Here is a 17,754-nt window from a genome sequence, read left to right on the forward strand (position 1 = left end):
TGTTCTCAAACTGCTTGTTCTGTACTGAGTTGGGCATAATTAATTTCATATTATTTTTTTTAAATGATTGTTTATTTTTTCACCAAATTCAATTACCGACCAAAATTTTAGTAATAATAATAATAATAATAATAATAATAATAATAATAATACCTCAGCCATACAGGAGGGGAAAAAACCATCTTGAAATAGAAACAGTATATTGGCAATATCAACATCCTGCAGAGAGCTCCAGCCTCACTCACCGTATGTTTTATTCATAGTTTTAACCTTCATATAATGTAATTTGGCTACCGGTTCGGGCCACACCCTTACAGCGGTCTGAAAATAAATAAATAAATAAATAAATAATAATAATATTTAAAAAAAAAAAGAAAAAAAGAGCTAAAAATCACGTCAATTGGTCTCTTCGCGCAGTCGTCACTCCTCGTCGTCCCTCCTCCTCCTTGTCTCCTCCGGGCAGCAGACGTATATAAACACGGCTGATCCATCTTCCTCCAGCTTACCCAGTAACATCACGATAACCATTACGTGGAGCTCAGATGGGAGGGCTCAGATTGTGGCTGATTTCTGTAAGAAAGAGAAGCTGGGGGAGAGAGGGAGAGAGAGAGAGAGAGAAAAAAAAGCGCAAACAGTAAAACAGCTCCAGCCTCGGATGCTCAGGGGTTCGTCGGAATAATTGAACGGTGAGTATATCATTGTTTTTATTGTGATTTATTCCACTGAAACAGCCCGGGTTGCTTCTTTTAACCGCTGAAACTGTCGTCTTTGTAATTTTTTATATATATATATATAGATATTTTCGACCAAACGCGATTAAAATCAGTTTGCTACCAAAAGGGGAGGGGGGAAAGTAAAAACGCTGAAAGCGTCTTATATCGATGTGAAATCACAACCTCTCCTTCCTGCCTGGCGTGAAGAAAAAGTGTTTATCGTGTCGTCATGTGTAGCTGTGATTTGAGACGGAGGAGGGGGAAAAAAAGAGGAAAAAATAGGCAAACAAACATACAAACACTTCCAAACCGCGGCACATTTTATAATCCCAGACAGGAGAGATGTGTTGGCCCATTTTTGAGCCTCCTGAGAGAAAAGTTGGGTGCAGCAACAGGTGGCTTGTTGTCTCTTTTCTTCCCGGGCCGAGGCGAGGAGCTGAGGAGGAGATGGAGGAATAGTAGGGCGTCATTCAGCACCGAGACACTGGACAGCTCCCACGTCTGTGGCCAATCATTCCCCTCCCTCCAAGCTGCCGATCCGGTGGGAATAACAGCTTCATCTGGGAGTTATTTTTTCCACATTGTTTAGACTTATTGCTGGTCACCGTAGCACGTCCATTGATTACATGACCTAGCATAAAAATCAAATGGACTCTTTTTGAGCAGACGTTTTCCTTTTGCCAAGGAAGTTGCCTAATTTACTTTAAATCGACACCAAAAAACAAATCAGTTGGTTAGTCTTATAGATTATCTCTGAACAGGTTTTTCCTTTTCGTACAAATAGTCTCTTTTTCTCTGGTTTGCACTCAAGGACCCCCACACCCACCCTCCCCTTTTACCCTCTTGCCTCACTTCCTTCCTCTTGCTAAACTGGCCCCTATCTTCCCATCCCCCCACTCCCACTCACTCCCAGTCTTGTTGCATAGCTACCAGCTCAAACACATACTGGGGATGCAGGACATTCTCCACGTCTGTTCTCTCTCTTTCGGTCCAAATGTGTCCTGGTAGACAGAGGAGCACACACACACACACACACACAAAAAAACCCCTCCACGAGCTTTCAGCTGTGCACCGTGTAAGATTTCTGTGCTGTGATCCGCTTTCTCTGTTTCCGTGTCCCACCACCCCTCCTCGCAACCCCCAGCACCCCTCCTGTCTCGCTCTTTTGAGAGGAGCTGAAAGGTTGGCATTAAAACAACAAAGGAAGGATGGAATGTCAACAGGCTTCAGAGAGAAATAGGTTGAGGGAAGCGCAGAGATGGATATTGCATGTACCATTTCCATCTGCGACTAAAGTTCACAACCTGACACGCTGGGAGCTCATGCTCCGCAGCACCGCCGACACACGCAAATGCCTCTAATTCTTGAATCCACTCTGTGGCACACATGAAGCACCGGCTCCTTAATGAGAGACGAAAAAAAAAAAAAAAAAAAAGAAAGTGACTCAAGTTTCCTATCTCCTTGCTTTTTTCTTCTTCTTCCTTCAGCGCAGACCGAAGCACGAGGATGAGGACGCAGTCAAGCCTGGGATGAAGTATTGGTGATGCTGAGTGGAAGACTAGTGATTTTGTTGTGACGCTCATCAAAGAACAACAAGTCCCAGTCTACCTCTCAGCACAAGCAAGTGCCCTTCAGTATGCACCACCTTTGCACCCCTGCACGCACAGTCGGCGCTGACGTTAATGACAAGATTTCCAGTTTTTTTTTTCACCAGCAAGCTGCCCTTTAAAATCCCCCTAAAACGCTCTGATTCAGTCCCTGCGCGAACCAGCATTCAGTAATGTTAATTACCGGCAAAATTGCAATCAAAAAGGATAATTTAGGCATGGTACTGAATCGTGTGGTGAAAGCTGCTCAGGGAAAAACTGTAATTATGTCATAAAGTGCCTTGTAAAAAAGAAAAAAAATACAGGGAAGCAGCTTTGTTCTATTGTATTCCTCCCATTTCCAGACTGTGTATCTTTATGGCACATTGTTCCTGAAAATGTTCACAGATCATTTATTCAACTACCTCGGATGGAACGTGTATTTTCAGTTCGGTATAAAGTAAAATAAACCCTTAAAAGTTTTATGTGTGTTCCAGATGTTTTTTTCACGTCAGCACCAACACTATCGCAACAGGATTATCCAAGGAGACCCAACTGGAAGGTTTCATGTGCATTTAAACGTGGAATCAGGCATTTTATCTAAAGGAGACCTGAGCTGTAGTCATGGGTTCACTTTGCACATCACTTAGACATACAATAGATCATACATCTCTAGGATGGCCCATTGTGAACTGAGGAAACAGCCTTTCCTGTGCTTCAAAGTTGGAAATTATCAAGCTGTAAAACTAAAATTCACAGATTTGGTGAGAAGATGTACAACCACCAGAATAAGACATCAGAATGTGTGAATATAAACATGAGCAACTCATGGACATATTAGCCAGAGAAAGTAAAAAGCAATGAAAATATAGAACAAGTCTTATTTCTGTTACCTTTTTTGTTCCACACTGCCAGTATTCAGTCTGCACATGAGGCCTACAGTAAGGTTACATCAATATCTGTAAACAGACTTGAGCAAACATCAGATATCTGCGGAAGATAAGAAGCAGAGCAGACGCGTTGCGATCTTTACTCTAGTGATCGCCTTTTAACCTTGCTTAATGTTAAAAATTGTAAAGAGATGACACCCAGTGAACAGGAAAAAAACATATATTAGGTGGTAGGTAGATGTTTAAAAGAGTCTACTCATCCCACTTTGCAAAAATACATCATGTACTCGTCTGTCATACAGCTACCAGGGATGAAAAAGGAACAAAAGAGCAGCCTAAATACACAAAATCCTCATTCCTGAATGAGCTATGGCTTGAGGCTATAGAGATTAATTTGAAAACATACCACATATACTTTACCTTTGCTCGTTACCAGGAAACCTGCATGACTGAGCTGACAGTATCCCAGTCTTTGTTATCCCTAATGAACACAGTACCAAACCTGCTTTTACTGACCAGGAGACATGCACTTCTGCTACAACCTAATAAATCCTAAACATTTGGGGTTGATTTATTGAAATCTAAAGCTAAGAGGAGCCAAATACAAGCAACATTTGAACAATAAAAGGCCATCATCTCCAGTGAGACTGAAGGCTAAACTCAGCTGCTCTCTGAGGTCGACCCCTGTCAGCGCCTTCAGCTCGTTTCACTAATAAAAGCTCGCAATGATAGAATTAAAAATGGGTCTCAGCAGCGTCTCCAGCACACTGCACCCTGTAAGTCTCCAGATTGGCAGCATCCTGGTTTTTCATATAAAAAAAAAAAAAAAAAAAAAAAAAAAAAAACAGGGACTGGCTTCCGTTGCTAAGCAACACAAAAGAGTCAAGTGCATTTGTTTATCGGCCAATAAGAACGCGAGCAAAGTTTCAAGGTTTTTGAGGAAGACCCTGTAATAATAAGATGAAAAAGAGGAGGAGAACTGTTCCGTAGAAAGCTTTCATATCCAGCCTGTGAATGTATAGATGCGTGTATATACATATACATATGTATCACTAAGAATAATGCATTAACACCATCTATCCTTTTTAAGTATACTATTTTTATTGCAGGAATTGACAGTTGCAAATGTGCAGCAAAATTTGTTGCATGATATCATTTAAAAAAGGCAGATTTACCTCTAATACTTATGTATCTCTTTGGTGATTGATAAGATTTGCTATACTTTTGAAGAATCAAAAAATAAAAAGGGGAGAAAAGTCAGTAATTCCTGCGACAGACTGGCGACCTGTCCAGGGTGTACCCCGCCTCTCACCCGAAATGTTCACTGGAGACAGGCACCATCACCTCTCCCTACCCCGCTAGGGACAAGGGTGTTAGAAAATGGATGGACTGATGGATGGGTCAGTAATGCAGTAATAGTTAAAGTCATGCCACAATATTTCATTTGGAAAGGTCCTAATTCTGACTTGGCCACTCCCAAACCTTCACTTTCTCCTTAAGGATTTTCCAGTAGAGAGCAGAGTTTGATGGCTATGTCAGTTACAGCAATTCATCCACAAACCATCACAGTATCACCTCCATGTTGAACAGCCAGTACAATGGACTTTTTCTAAAATAGTGTGTTCACTCTTCCATCACCGGCTAAAGTGTTCCACTTTATTCTGACACGTCTACGCAATATTTCCCCAAACGTCTCTGAGATTATCAACATTTTTTTGACATATTTTAGTAAATGTGACTAAAATGTGACTTCCACCTTGAAAAGCTCCAGGAATCCCATTTTTGCCCAATCTCTTGTGAGGCTTGCAGTGCTTAGATGTTGTTCTGGGTTCATTTATGACCTCCTGGATGAATCTTCAATGTGCTCTTGCCGTACCAGTTTTGTTATGCCTGCCATCAACGGGAAGGTTTTGGATAATAAGTTCATGATGGTTCACTGGAGTCTCAAAGTTCCCTTTGGAAGCCATCCCAAAGAGATTCATTTGTTTCTCTCCTGTTCTCGAATTTCTTTAGATCAGAGCATCATATGTAGATTTTTGAGATCTTTTGGCCTACTTCATGCTGTCAGGTAGGTCCTGTTTAATCAATTTCATTATTCCATAGATGCTGCAGTAATCAAACCTGTGTGGCTAGTAAAACTGAACCCCTAAAAGTTTGGGTAATTACAGTTAATCCAAAATAATCTGACTGCGGCTCAGTGGTTGAGTAGGTGTCTTACAATTGGGAGGTTGTAGGTTCAATTCCAGCTTTCTCCTGTCACATGTTGATGTTCCCCTCGACAAGGCACATAACCGTATGCTGCCTGCCTATAAATGTCTTCATGTTTGTGAGTGTGAATGCATTTGTAGTGTAAAGTGCTTAAAGATGTGAGTAAGACTGAAATAGGTGCTACATAATTTTAATCCATTTACCATGGGGGTCAATTATGTGCTGACAGTGGGGCTCTTTAGTTTGGATAATTACTTGAAAGACGTATTTTGCATTTTCACAGTTCATCGTGAAAAAAAGGAAGAAAAGAAGAAATCTGTTAGACTTTTTCACAGTACAGCACAAATGCATCTTCTTCTTTTTTTGTTGTTTTGTTTTGTCTCAAGTACAACTCAGTGTTGTGAGACTCAAACACAAAAGACAGAGCCACAGTTGAAGATATGCGTGTAATTATGATGTCTAAACAATGAAAGCTGTTGCTAAGAGCTCTGGCAGACGGCTTCATGAGAAAAGGCAACACTAGTAACTAGTGATGGATGTGTAAAGGGAAGTGCACAACAGGTGACAAAATTACATCATGCACATTCACAAGAGCGCAGACCTTCGGCAACCCGTGTGCTCCCTGCTTGTTTTCATAACTATCTGGGCGTACGGCCTGGTGTGATGGTATGCCAACTGTTCCCCGATGTCTGCACTGGCACCCGTCGCCAAAGCCCCTGGCACCCAGTAGAGACTCCGGGGGCGGGAAGAGGCAGTCAGCATGTGGCTACATGTGAGATCAGGGAGATCAGGAATCGGGCGAGAACATGTCGACATTAAAGCGGGGCTGACATTTGATCAGCAGAACAACACTGTTATCAAACGGGGAGCTCCTCTGAAATGGCAGATTGCGTGCGATGTTAAATCAGGACAAATATCTGAGCCAGGTCATTTCTAATAACGCTCTGTTAGTCACAGGAGTTTTACTAGTAACGGTCGAGCTTTCCTGACCAAACATGAGCTGCAGTCAGCACTAAATGCTGCTGGTTTTCAAAATGTTTTCAAGTGACTCCATTGCTAAAATAACTTCAATGGCTCCTGGTAGACAATGGAGAGCATTTCAAGATCAACATCTCTGGACGACTACACCTCTGACCCTCATTAGTGAACCCATGACTTAAAGACTTTGGAGTTCCCTTCCTTTGACTCTCAGATCCTTGCAGAAGTGGTTCTGATTTACTACAGTGGGTACACAACGGGCTAGTACCAGATGGGAGCCTTTTTCCCTTTCAAACTGTATCTTCTGTGGTATGAATTCAACAGGACCTGAAAAACATAACTGAGATTTTCGTTCACATTGACTTGGTTGAAACATTTATGACAGTTGACCCACCACAACCTTTGCATTTGGAGTACAGACCTCACTATCTCCCAGTCCAATAGAGATTGAGTGGGAACAGTAAATATGCAAACTGGCTCCCTAAGAGTCAGACGGCCCATATTTGATCCAATAAAGCTATTTTTTTCAGCACCATTGTGGCATGTCTGGTGCTGAAAGTGGACAGAGCAACGCTGATTCTAAAACTTCACTTCCCTTGGTTTCATAACCTTGTTTTGCATAAAAATTTATGAATAAGAACTTAGAACTAGGGATTCAAATCTAATAAAATAACAAACAAAAAAGTTAATATTTTTTTATTGTTTAATCACTTTTAATTTTGTTCTGAGTGCTTCTTTCTTCATTAATAAGCTTTTGGTTATCAGGTAGTCTGTGGAACAATTAGCCAGTCGTTGTATATTTGTCTTGTGTACGTTTCTTTTGTTGATTATTACATTTTATTTCTGCAATTTATTGATCAGTATCCAATGATCTTTTTGATTTTGCTGAAAGGATAATCACCTTTTTTTAAAATTAATTTATATTATACAGCAAATGTTCAGATTCTTCTTTATATGTGATAAATGGAAAACATTTATATTTCACATTGACTTTGAATACATTTTACGACTGGCTGCTCTATGAACATTAATGTGATTTAACCTACCTTAATATCGCCACTCAGAGAACAATTAAAAACCGTGATAGCTAAGAAAGGTATACAATTCAACAAAGCAAGACATTGAAACAGAAAAAGTATAATATATATCAAGTGCACAAGTGAAATGACAAAGAGGATTTATATGGACTGCAGGTACATAAAATCTATTCAAGGTCCCACAATGTATTCAAGCTGAAAGCCAGAGAAAAGAAAAGAATCTTTCTCAGAGATTTAAATGGATCTATACTCAAAGCAGTGCATACGGGGGAGGAATATTTTTCCATAGTCTTGAAACAGCTGCTGGAAAAACTCGATCAGCCATGCAACCTAAAATGGATCTTGGAAAAAGAGAAACCGCCCGGTCCTGCAGGTGTTTCGATGTTGAGAAGATCACATAAAAAAAAGGAGGATAAACCATGAACCATGAAATTAAGTAAGAAACGTTGAAAATCAATGTAGAACAGAAAGTCCAGGCAAAAATTGGACATTTATATCAGTTTATAACCTGCTGTGTGCGAAGAGTTTCAAAAATGCCGCATCGAGGACCGAGCTACCCCGACACACAACGCACAACAGCTACGACCTGAGGTAATAAAAGCACAAATAAATCTTTTCAAGGTCAGTGAAAGCAAAAACACATTCATTTTACATGTCTTATCTTTTTATCCAAGTTACTAGAGATGTCAGGTCTCACACCCAAATTCATAACAGCAGAACAAATGACAGGAAAAAGACTAAAATAATTTCTCATGTAAAATTATTGGGCCGTCTTGCTCGTTAAGATTGAGAAAGTTTACCTTCTTGTATATCTTAATTTTATTTATTGGTTTCAATGTTTTGGAACAAAACAATTTAACAAAAATGAGCTTCTCAAAAACATAGTCGCAAGAGGGGATACAGAATAAAGAACAAATGACCCAAATGGGATCCCTGAGGAACCCCAAAACTGAAAGCAGCAACAGAATTTCTTTTTCTTTTTTTTTTTTGGAAAAGGACCCAAATACAGAGTAGGGGTTCAGAATGGTTGTAAGCAGAGTACTTTAATAAAGTAAAAGAATGTACAACAGAAATGCACTAAGATTATTTCATAAATAAGGGGGGAAACAGACCACATAAGACAAAAGAATCCATCAGGAAATCTAGAGAAGAACCCATAAGGCTAAACCTTGTAATAATGAACTAACTGTGGCAAGACCTTTTAAGAGATAACAAAGAACACAAATACAAATGAAAATCAAAACCCCAGCACTAACGAATTGTGACATAGAACAAGTACAGTCTCTTAAGGGAACAGATAAACTTGGATCTGTCAGGAACTAGTAATTTTGTTTCCAACCAGGTGTTCCAGTATCAAACAAAAGGATCAAACTTCATCAAGCAGGTTTACCAAATGTGAATCTGGTTATAATGATCCACATCCCCAAACGGGTCTAAAAGCATTTGAAAAAGCAGAGTTCCCTGTGCAAGGCATCAAAGTAGAGTAATTAAGCCCCGCTAAAAGAGCTGGTTCAGTGTTACGGTGTGATTTAGGGCTGTTTCTCTGTGTTAATTTTATTGGCCTTTAAAAGCTGAAGCTAATTAGGAATTTGATTAAAATGAGCATCAAAAGCGTTTTGTAGCAGACGCCAGGATAACTCTGACTAGTATATACTTGACTTTTAAAGCACAACACAGACAGGATATTATTTTATTGTTTGGCAGCCTGGCTAAGAGGTTTTGCTAGCTCTACACTTAAAATATAATAAAAACACAATACTAATAATATTAATTTTGAACACTAATTGCACCAAGGTGCTAGGTTAATTATTCTCTCTCTTGCTCAGGTGGGCATGACAAGACACTGGCTTTGACTTTATTTTGTCTAAAGCGTTCAGATCATAAGCTGTTGGCAACATCTGCTAGTTTTCTAGAGGAATAGTTTTAAAAAATTGGGGATATAAAGCAAAAAAGTATGAGATATTAGGGGGAGCCTGATAAAACGTTTGCAATATTTGATCTATAGGTGTTATAGAAAATGAAAGGCTTGATTAAGCAGACAAAAATAGCATTCACTAAGTGTACAAGGTGTCCTTTCTTACTCGGCTTGAAAGTGACAATTGTTTGCTTTAATCAGCGATAGTTGACGGTCTTCCACTGTTATTTTGTGGGTCATAAGCTGAATCTGCTACTACAAACAACCATTGAGTTGGCTATAATTTAACATCTTACCTCAGGATATCAGAATGACCTGTAATTTTTCAAGTGCCGTGATTAAATGTCACTTACTCATGCACTGTGATTTAGGAGAAAAATACCTTCAAAACTAATTAAAGTGCCCTAAGTGCAGTGGAGGAAAATTAGATATTTTTGAGGAAAGTGTACAACTTCAAAATGTATGCACGAACAAAAGGTGGTTTGTTACCATTTCTATTCTTAACAAGAAGGCAAAAGATAAAAATTAAACTACTCCTGTACAGGTACTCCATTCATAAAAGTGCATGCATCAGATTTACATGCATTGTTGATTCCTAGTTGTGTTATTCACAGTTTTGCTGCTTTCAGTGAGAGATTATATCGACGCAAGAAAAGAAGAATTTATTTCAGGGGATTCTTGAACATCTTTATTCTAAATCACTGCAGGCAGTTTCATACAACATAACTTAGCATCTAGTTTAAGTTTCATGTTATGTAAATTCTGCTTTTCTCTACATTAGAGAAAAGCAGAATACTAACGGGATGTTTTAAAGTAAACTCCACACTAAAGGTGTTTTTCTTGAGGAAAGTGACTATTGCATATTTTTATTACCTTTATTGAAATGATGCCTCTTTATTTCTTACCAATTCTATTTTAACGTAATGACTGACGTGCAATTTCTGACCAAATTGTCTTCTGTTATTGAACTACAGCAGCTCCTGTCTCATGGTTTACTTAAGCGGTCTCTTAAATACCAAAAGAAAAAGGCCAATCAATTAAATCAGTCAGTCAGTCAATCAATCAGTCAGTCAATTGAGCAGGACCAGTTTACCAGTAAAACACAATTAAAAGTCAGAAATGGAAGACAAAAGATCTCACACGGCTTCCTCATTGACTGAACACTAGTCTGTCTACCAACGGAGATCTATTTATACTAAAAGATCAAGCTGAACTGTTCCTCAGAAATTATGAATGCATTTTTAAACCCAGTAACCTCTGATGAATCTGTCCTTCAATGTTCTTTTTACTCTGATGGAACAAGCTACAGTAAGGTTGAATCTCTGATTGAAACTCCGCTCCAAGTGCCTTGAAGAAAATAATAACTTTCAGGAGGCTCGAGTCAATATCTGATGAACTCCTAAAATGCATTTTTTTTTTCTTTTCAAAAGACAAGGAATGTTTCAAGTTGAGTGTTTTGGTAAAAATGAACTGAAGCAACATTTCTGATTAAATATATAAATGAGTGTCTGAACTCATTCATCGTCATTTCAGCAGCGAAATCCTAAAGGCCAAGGAGAGATCTCGACATTAGATTTTAAAAATATTTATGATATACAGTGTACACCGTAATTATTTGAGGACTTGAAAATCTCAGAATACAGTTTATTGGTGGTGCATGCTATTAAGTCAGTAGTCAAAAACAGGAATAAGCGGCATGGACTTAAAATTTTATCGCAAAATGTTGTGGGATTATTGTGACAATGATAAAGATTATGATAAACTATTAACTACTTATTTTAGGTATCTGTAAGCACAAATATTGTTCTTGAAAAATATTCCAGTTTGAAATTGGCTTCTTTTTGAAGCTCTGACTTAAAAGTGTGATTTTTTCAGTAAACTACTCACATTAACCACATCTAATCATATTTTCGGATTTACTGATACTTATTGATGCTCTCGTGGAACAAACAGTTGAGAAAAGAGCAAAAGCAACATTTCTGATCACACCGTTTGTTTTTATAAATTTACCATCAATTTATCATAACAAAAACATCAAAATTCTTATAAGAAACTTTTAACAATAAATAATAAATGGTACTGTAAATGCCCACCCCTAGTGAAAAAGTGTACCTATTTCTGTAATTTAATTCAAAACATGAATATTGTGTGCTATCTGGATTCTTTAAGCACAAAGTGACGTACAGCTGAATCGGATGCAAACACACACTGTCTAAAAAACTATATATAACGTGGTAATACATCATTCTACCAACGCAAATTTCCACTTAATGTGTTTGACATCACAGGTGAATTTTATGTCACCAAAACAATCTTGCAGATTATTCTGCAGTCTGAGGAACTTCATGTAATCGTCACTAATAACCTGAGCTAAAGCCTCAGCAAGCCCAGAGTTGCAGAAAAATCAAAAAAATATTTAATAAAAAGTAGGTACTCCTAGCTCACCTAAAGGAGGTGTGATTCGATGTTAGAAAGTGAGAAAATAAATATGTATGTTAACTTTAACTGTATATTTTAAGCATACTTTTACAGGGATTCACTCACCGTTGTACAATTAAACACCCACATGAAATAACTAAACATCCACCCATACCAGAAACATTTATCAATAAACACAACAGATTTTAAATCATATGTTTATGTTCTTAAAAATGTTTAATTATATTTACAGAACAAAAACATAGTCAGGATCACATTGAGTAGTATTTCTTCTTTTTTTTTTGGCAAATAATAAAGATGCAAGTTGAAAATACTAAGCAATGTAAGTAGCCAAATCCAACTAGATAGTGTGCAGCACAAACAATTTGAAACAGCCCCACATGAACAACAGTAATTTTGATACAAGATCATAGTGTAGAAAACATGGTTTGCATGATGAAACTAAACAGAAATATGATACATAATTTTTGCTTTTTCTTTTTTAAAGATCACACCGTTTTCAATTCACAATGTGAGACACAGTCTCATGAATGCCGTCACACTTCAACAACAACAACAACAAAAAAAATGGAGTTCACCGGGATGGAGAAAACAAGCACAGTAGTTAAATGAATATTACTCCGATATTGAACAAACTGAGGCTGACTCAGTGCCATAAAGAGTTCTCGTTTTGGTACCAGCAGCAAGGCAAAGGTGCACCACGTGAAAATAAATAAGTGAAATGAAATCAAGAGTGAAACACAGATGGATAAGCAGGAAAATAAACTTTTCTTTGTTTGATTGAGACTGGAGTTGAAATAAAGAAGTTTGATTTAACTAAAACACATGTCTAACGCCGCAGGTCTCAGACATGACTTATTTACATTGAAAAATATGTAAGTAATATATTAAGTTAAACTTGAAAATGAATAGTAATAATCTTTTTTTTTTTTTTAAGTAAGCAATGTTGTAAAGCAAGAGTAAAGCAAGTAGGCAAAGGAGAAGAAAAGTCTTGGGGTTTTGAAGTTGGACATTTCTCCTCCTGCTGCAGAAAAAAAAACGCCCATCTTTAACACTTGAACAGGTAACGACGGACGAGAGCGAGCGAAAGCCATGAGCGCCGGCTGAGACGGGGACACAGTTTTTAGGTGGTCTTCACCAGGTCGTAGACATGAATGTGGACGTCGTCGTCGTATTTGATGTAATAAACGGTGGGCTTCGCCGGGACCTGGTAGATGACCAGCCCCGTTCTCTTCAGGCCGTTATCTGTCACGTACTCCACCTGTTTACCCACAAGGCTCTCTGGCTCCTCACCTGGCTTCCTGTCTGCCGGCAGCAGGTGTTTGTTCTCTGGAAGCAGATAGAAAAAAAACAAACAAAAAAAAACACATCAGACCGGTACAACTGAAACATGCAGTTTATAGCAGTTTTCTACATTTGTGAAGTGTGTACCAACGCAAAGTAGCACAAAATTGCTAAGTGGAAAGAAAGCTGTTTTGGTGTTAAAGCTGTTTTTTTTTTTTATTTAAAAAAAAATAAATAAATAAAACCTGACAATGCTAACTTGCATTTGGATCTAAAATACATTTGAAAAAAAACAACACAGTTTGCTGCATATACAACTACACGTCCTTTGGTGTATGTCTCTACCAGCTTTGCATATCAAAACCAAAGCTTTCCACCCAGTTCTTTGCAAAGTAGCTCAAACTCAGCTGAATGAATAATGAGTATCTGCACAAACAAATGTTTAACTTTTGCCCTAAATTCCTTAAGTTTTTGACTTTGACTTGGCAATTCTGACATAAATATGCTTTGATCTAAACCATTTTATTATCTGGCTGTGTGTTTAGCCCAATTTTTATTATCGTTTGCTGCCCCTAACTGGTTTCCTTCCAGAATTGCCCAATCTGTGTCTTCCTATCAACTCTCAACAGCATCCACGTCTCTGCTAACGAAGAACACATCATGATGCTGCCATCACCATGTTTCACTGTGAGGATGTTTTGTTCAGGGTTTGTTTCAGTCGACGCAAAATTATTTTCATTTAGAACTTAAAGTTTGATTTTATTCTCATCTGACCAAAGCACCTTCTTACATGTAACTGTCTGATCTCTACCTGGTTTCAGGCAAACTTTCTTTCTTTTAGATATTTTTTTTATTAGTAAATGACTCCAAAGCACTTTATACTAGTCAGTTATTCACCAATTAAGCAAGAATTACCACAGACCTCTTAGCTGTTATTTTGTTTAATACTTTCCTTGCTCAGCTTTGTAAGAAAAAAAAACAAAACTGCAAAAAGTAACTTTCCTTTCAAGTCATAATTACATTTAACTTTGTGTTGCTGTGCCACATTAAATCCTTAAAAAAGCTGTGGTTGGAAAAATGAAAAAAATATGAATAAGAACATAAGAAATCATTCTAAGCGATAAATGTGATAAACATGAACATGATGACAACAAGGCAGTAAAGTGATATTGTTTGACTCAGATTATTTAAATTCATTCTTTTCCCTGAACTCTAAACTGTTACAAAATATCCTAAAACATTCAGTGCGATACCAGAGCGCTCTTTACTGTACCTGACTCCGGCAGGACACGGAGATCTCCGTCTTTGTAGTCGTCCCACAGCTGGTACATGTACAGCACCGGGTCCTTCTCGTAGGTGATGTAATACCAGTGGGTCATGATGGGGGCTCGGGACAGAACCATGCCCCGCCACTCGTTTTTCTCCCCGTCCTCCTTCTCGAACAGATGCTCCACCGCTCGACCCACAAGCTCCTCGGCCCCAGGAGGCACCTTGATCTTATTGTTTACTGCGACAGAGAGAGAAGTCACTTTAATGAGCCTGAAAGCTTTGTAGATCCAAAATAACTAATCGGTTCATAAAAATACCAACATCAGTTCAATATATTGAAAATTGCTTCACATTAGCTAATATCAGATTTTAAAAGTTGAGTTGAAATTTCTTCCCATCTTAGAAAAGCGAGAAGCTAAGTTGACATTCACTATACAGTTTACTTGTCCGACAGGGTTTTCTAAGTCGGTCGGCATCAAATGATACATTTTTGTAAACAGAAGTAAAAAAATTAAAAAGGTAGATAGGTTTACAGTTACATTAATGCTTGCAATATAAAACTAAAAGATTCAGACTTGAACTACAACAGGCTCACCGACTTTCTCTGCCAAAACCTGCAGGTTGGACACCCGGTTGTCTTTGAAGAGCTCGATGCCGTAAATGCAGTCAAAGCCATCGTATTTGACCATGTAGAGGGAGTTGTTGACAGTGAGTCGCTCCAGGACTGTGCCTTTCCATTTGGTCACGTTGCCCTTTTCCCTCCACGTGTGCTGGATCCTGCGGCCCAAGAGGTTATCCGGGTCCGGGCTCGAGGTCGACGCTGAGCTTTCACTCAGCTCTCCACTGCTACGCTTCCTTTAATCACAACAGAACATATCTTTGTTTTAGGAAGTCAATTTAGAGAAAATTGACTTTTGATTGACTGTTATTGCAGAATCAACAGATCCAAATGCTTTTATGCATAAAATCACATTAAAGACACAGTTTGAATCCCCATTAAACTTGGATTAAGGGCTTACGGTTCGTCTTTTTTAAAGAGTAATAGAGATGAAATTTATTTTAATTTTCTTGACTAAGGTCAATTTGTCATTGAAAGTGTTAATTTTACATGTCTCTTAGATACCATGATTAAGAGACAAGAGACAAAAAGAAGGGGAAGCTAACCTAATTTTGCTATTGACACAAACAACAATGTGCATGCAAAAAAAAAAAACAACAAAGCAAAACAAGTCAGTTTTAATCATGAACATGTCAAATGTTGACTGGAAGAAAAACAACATGTGCTAAAAGTCGACTGATTTAATCAACCAGCTAAAGTATCCAGCACAAGATCCTGATTCTGTACAAAATTGGAAATAATTTTTACTTTGAACTGTCATTTTTGCTTTGATAAAGAAATTATTTATGAAAGAAAAAGTTTTATTTCAAGGCAAAATATTAACTGTAGCTGTTTTTTTTCTTCACTTATTATTACTCTGATTATTTTAACATTATACATATATTTTTCTTGCATTATTTTTCTTTTTCTTTTCATCAACTTATTTTATCATCATTTTTGTACAGCACTGTGGTGCAGTTTTAAACCTGCTATGTAAATAAATTTGATATTTGACATTTTAATGACAAAATAAAATGCTACATTAAAGAACGTCAGCCTTTTCTTGTTGAAACACTGTTATCTTTAACTCAAATTTCTTCTCCCTGCTGAAAAACTAAGGAAACATGAATCAAACATGGGGTTTTTTTTAACATTTTACAATAATATGTAAATTTTGTGATTTTTGCTCTTGTGTTTTCACTAAAGTTTCACTTCACATTATGAACTTGACATTCATAAATTTACCACCCACACAGGACAAAACAATCATGCATAGAAACATTCACACCTAAGCCCAACTTATTACACCAATTATCTTGGCAGTCATGCTTTTGGACTTTGGGAGGGAGTACCCAGAGAGAACCCGTGGATATAAGGAAAACATGAAAACCTCTAGCAGAAATACCTCTGGCTGAGATTTGGACCTAAAACCAGCTGAAAAATCACAATGCTACCAACTGTTCCACACAGCAGAACCACATTACCTCGGATTATTTGAATTTTCTCACATTGGCCTTACAGAATTAAATTATTTGTTTTGGCAGGCAAGTCTGGCAAATTTGGACAACATCCTAATTAAGCTGTCAAATATTGTCAGTCATTTGAAAAGACATGTTTTTATTATAAGGCGGAATTGCTTGAGTTTACCCTACCTGCCACGTTTCTTTGACATGTTTCCATAAATTCACACGGCCCTGTAAAACAATAACTAGGTTAGTTCAAAAATAAGTTTCGGAAAAATAATTCAAGCTCATAAAGTCACTGAGGAGAAAACCGCATTCAAAGTAGTTAAAGTGATCAAGTTAAGCCCAGCGGTTCAAGCTTAATCACCCGCAGATATGCAAAATATCAGAGGAAACCAGAGAACCGGATGTAAACAAGCAAACCACAGAGCTAACTACCTTGGTTTGAAGCTAACTACAGGTTACATATTTATGCTGCTAAGCATATGGCTATTAAATAACTTAGCACAGTGCTGCTAAATAAACACAACCGCGGTCATTCAAAAATAGAAAACCCCACTGCATGTTCAACATGTAACAAGTCAGACGACTAAAGCCCAGAGAGCGTTTGCGTCGCCACTTCCTGTAAAATACAACATATTTTACAGAAGGTGGTTTCTACATTTCTGCACATAAGCTGCTAGCCGAACAAAAGGAAACGCATCGCCATGTACGCGCTGGTTTTGCACCACTGCGACAGCGACTGCAACAACATGGAAACAAGAACCAGACAAACTGAATGAGCTGACAGCCTTTACCAGGACGACGCGTCAAATGTTCAAGAGCCGTCAGGAGAAGTCGTTTGTCCTGCCCGATCAATAATTTCACATGTGATTTGTCTTTGCTGAGCGGATTCCTCCACCTAACGTAGGCTACGCGGAAGCGACAATGTACTAGGAACTACAATTACCAGGAGGCTGCCGCAGCTCGCAAAGCCCTCTGGGAATGCTAGTTAGGCGAAGTTAGACATGATTTTTTATCTTCTGCAGCATCCATATTAAGTCTCCACTTGTACTTAATAATTTATCTTTTGCAAAGGCCGCATTTTTTACAAGCTGGTTAAGCCTCTTCGGTCCGGCCTTCATCTTCAGCATCCTGTGTTTAGACGCTGCATGAAAAGAACCATTTTTGTTCATATCATATCTGCAAACTCTGATGATCATCATTTAAAATGACCAAAATTATTTATATTGGCTAAATTCCAGAAAAACGAAAATTTGCTAAATTATTATTCTAAATCAAAGCCCTACATACATTTTCTTTTTATTTAGTAGAATCACCTGACTTAGATCAGACTTTTCTGGGCATCCTTTTACAATAGTTTACTGGTTGAAC

The 17,754-nt window shown here is 38.0% G+C and overlaps 1 protein-coding gene and 1 long non-coding RNA gene across 2 annotated transcripts; one reads left to right on the top strand and one right to left on the bottom strand.

Annotated features, from left to right (window-relative positions):
• The first annotated feature begins 557 nt into the window (after positions 1–557).
• On the top strand, positions 558–2,784 carry LOC111608975. The gene is made up of 2 exons (XR_002752941.1): positions 558–686; positions 2,201–2,784. It is a non-coding gene; the product is annotated as an uncharacterized LOC111608975 (long non-coding RNA).
• A 9,311-nt stretch (positions 2,785–12,095) lies between these two features.
• LOC102222760 (spindlin-1-like) lies at positions 12,096–17,317 on the bottom strand. The gene is made up of 5 exons (XM_005797102.3): positions 17,178–17,317; positions 16,570–16,611; positions 14,915–15,174; positions 14,324–14,557; positions 12,096–13,095 (listed from the first exon to the last, which is right to left on the bottom strand). Exons 2-5 carry the CDS (start codon positions 16,587–16,589, stop codon positions 12,890–12,892), a joined length of 720 nt encoding a protein of 239 aa, XP_005797159.1. The 5' UTR covers positions 16,590–16,611; positions 17,178–17,317; the 3' UTR covers positions 12,096–12,889.
• Positions 17,318–17,754: the final 437 nt, after the last annotated feature.

This window comes from Xiphophorus maculatus, chromosome 6, assembly GCF_002775205.1.
Source record: "Xiphophorus maculatus strain JP 163 A chromosome 6, X_maculatus-5.0-male, whole genome shotgun sequence".
Classification (NCBI taxonomy): domain Eukaryota; kingdom Metazoa; phylum Chordata; class Actinopteri; order Cyprinodontiformes; family Poeciliidae; genus Xiphophorus; species Xiphophorus maculatus.

Bases quoted from the DNA above. Each gene is read 5' to 3' on its own strand.
- LOC102222760 (XM_005797102.3), bottom strand. From the start codon at position 16,589: ATGTCAAAGAAACGTGGCAG. The intron at 14,558-14,914 runs GTGAGCCTGTTG...TCTCTGTCGCAG, and splicing joins GGTTTTGGCAGAGAAAGTCG to TAAACAATAAGATCAAGGTG. The intron at 13,096-14,323 runs GTACAGTAAAGA...ATCTGCTTCCAG, and splicing joins CCGTGTCCTGCCGGAGTCAG to AGAACAAACACCTGCTGCCG.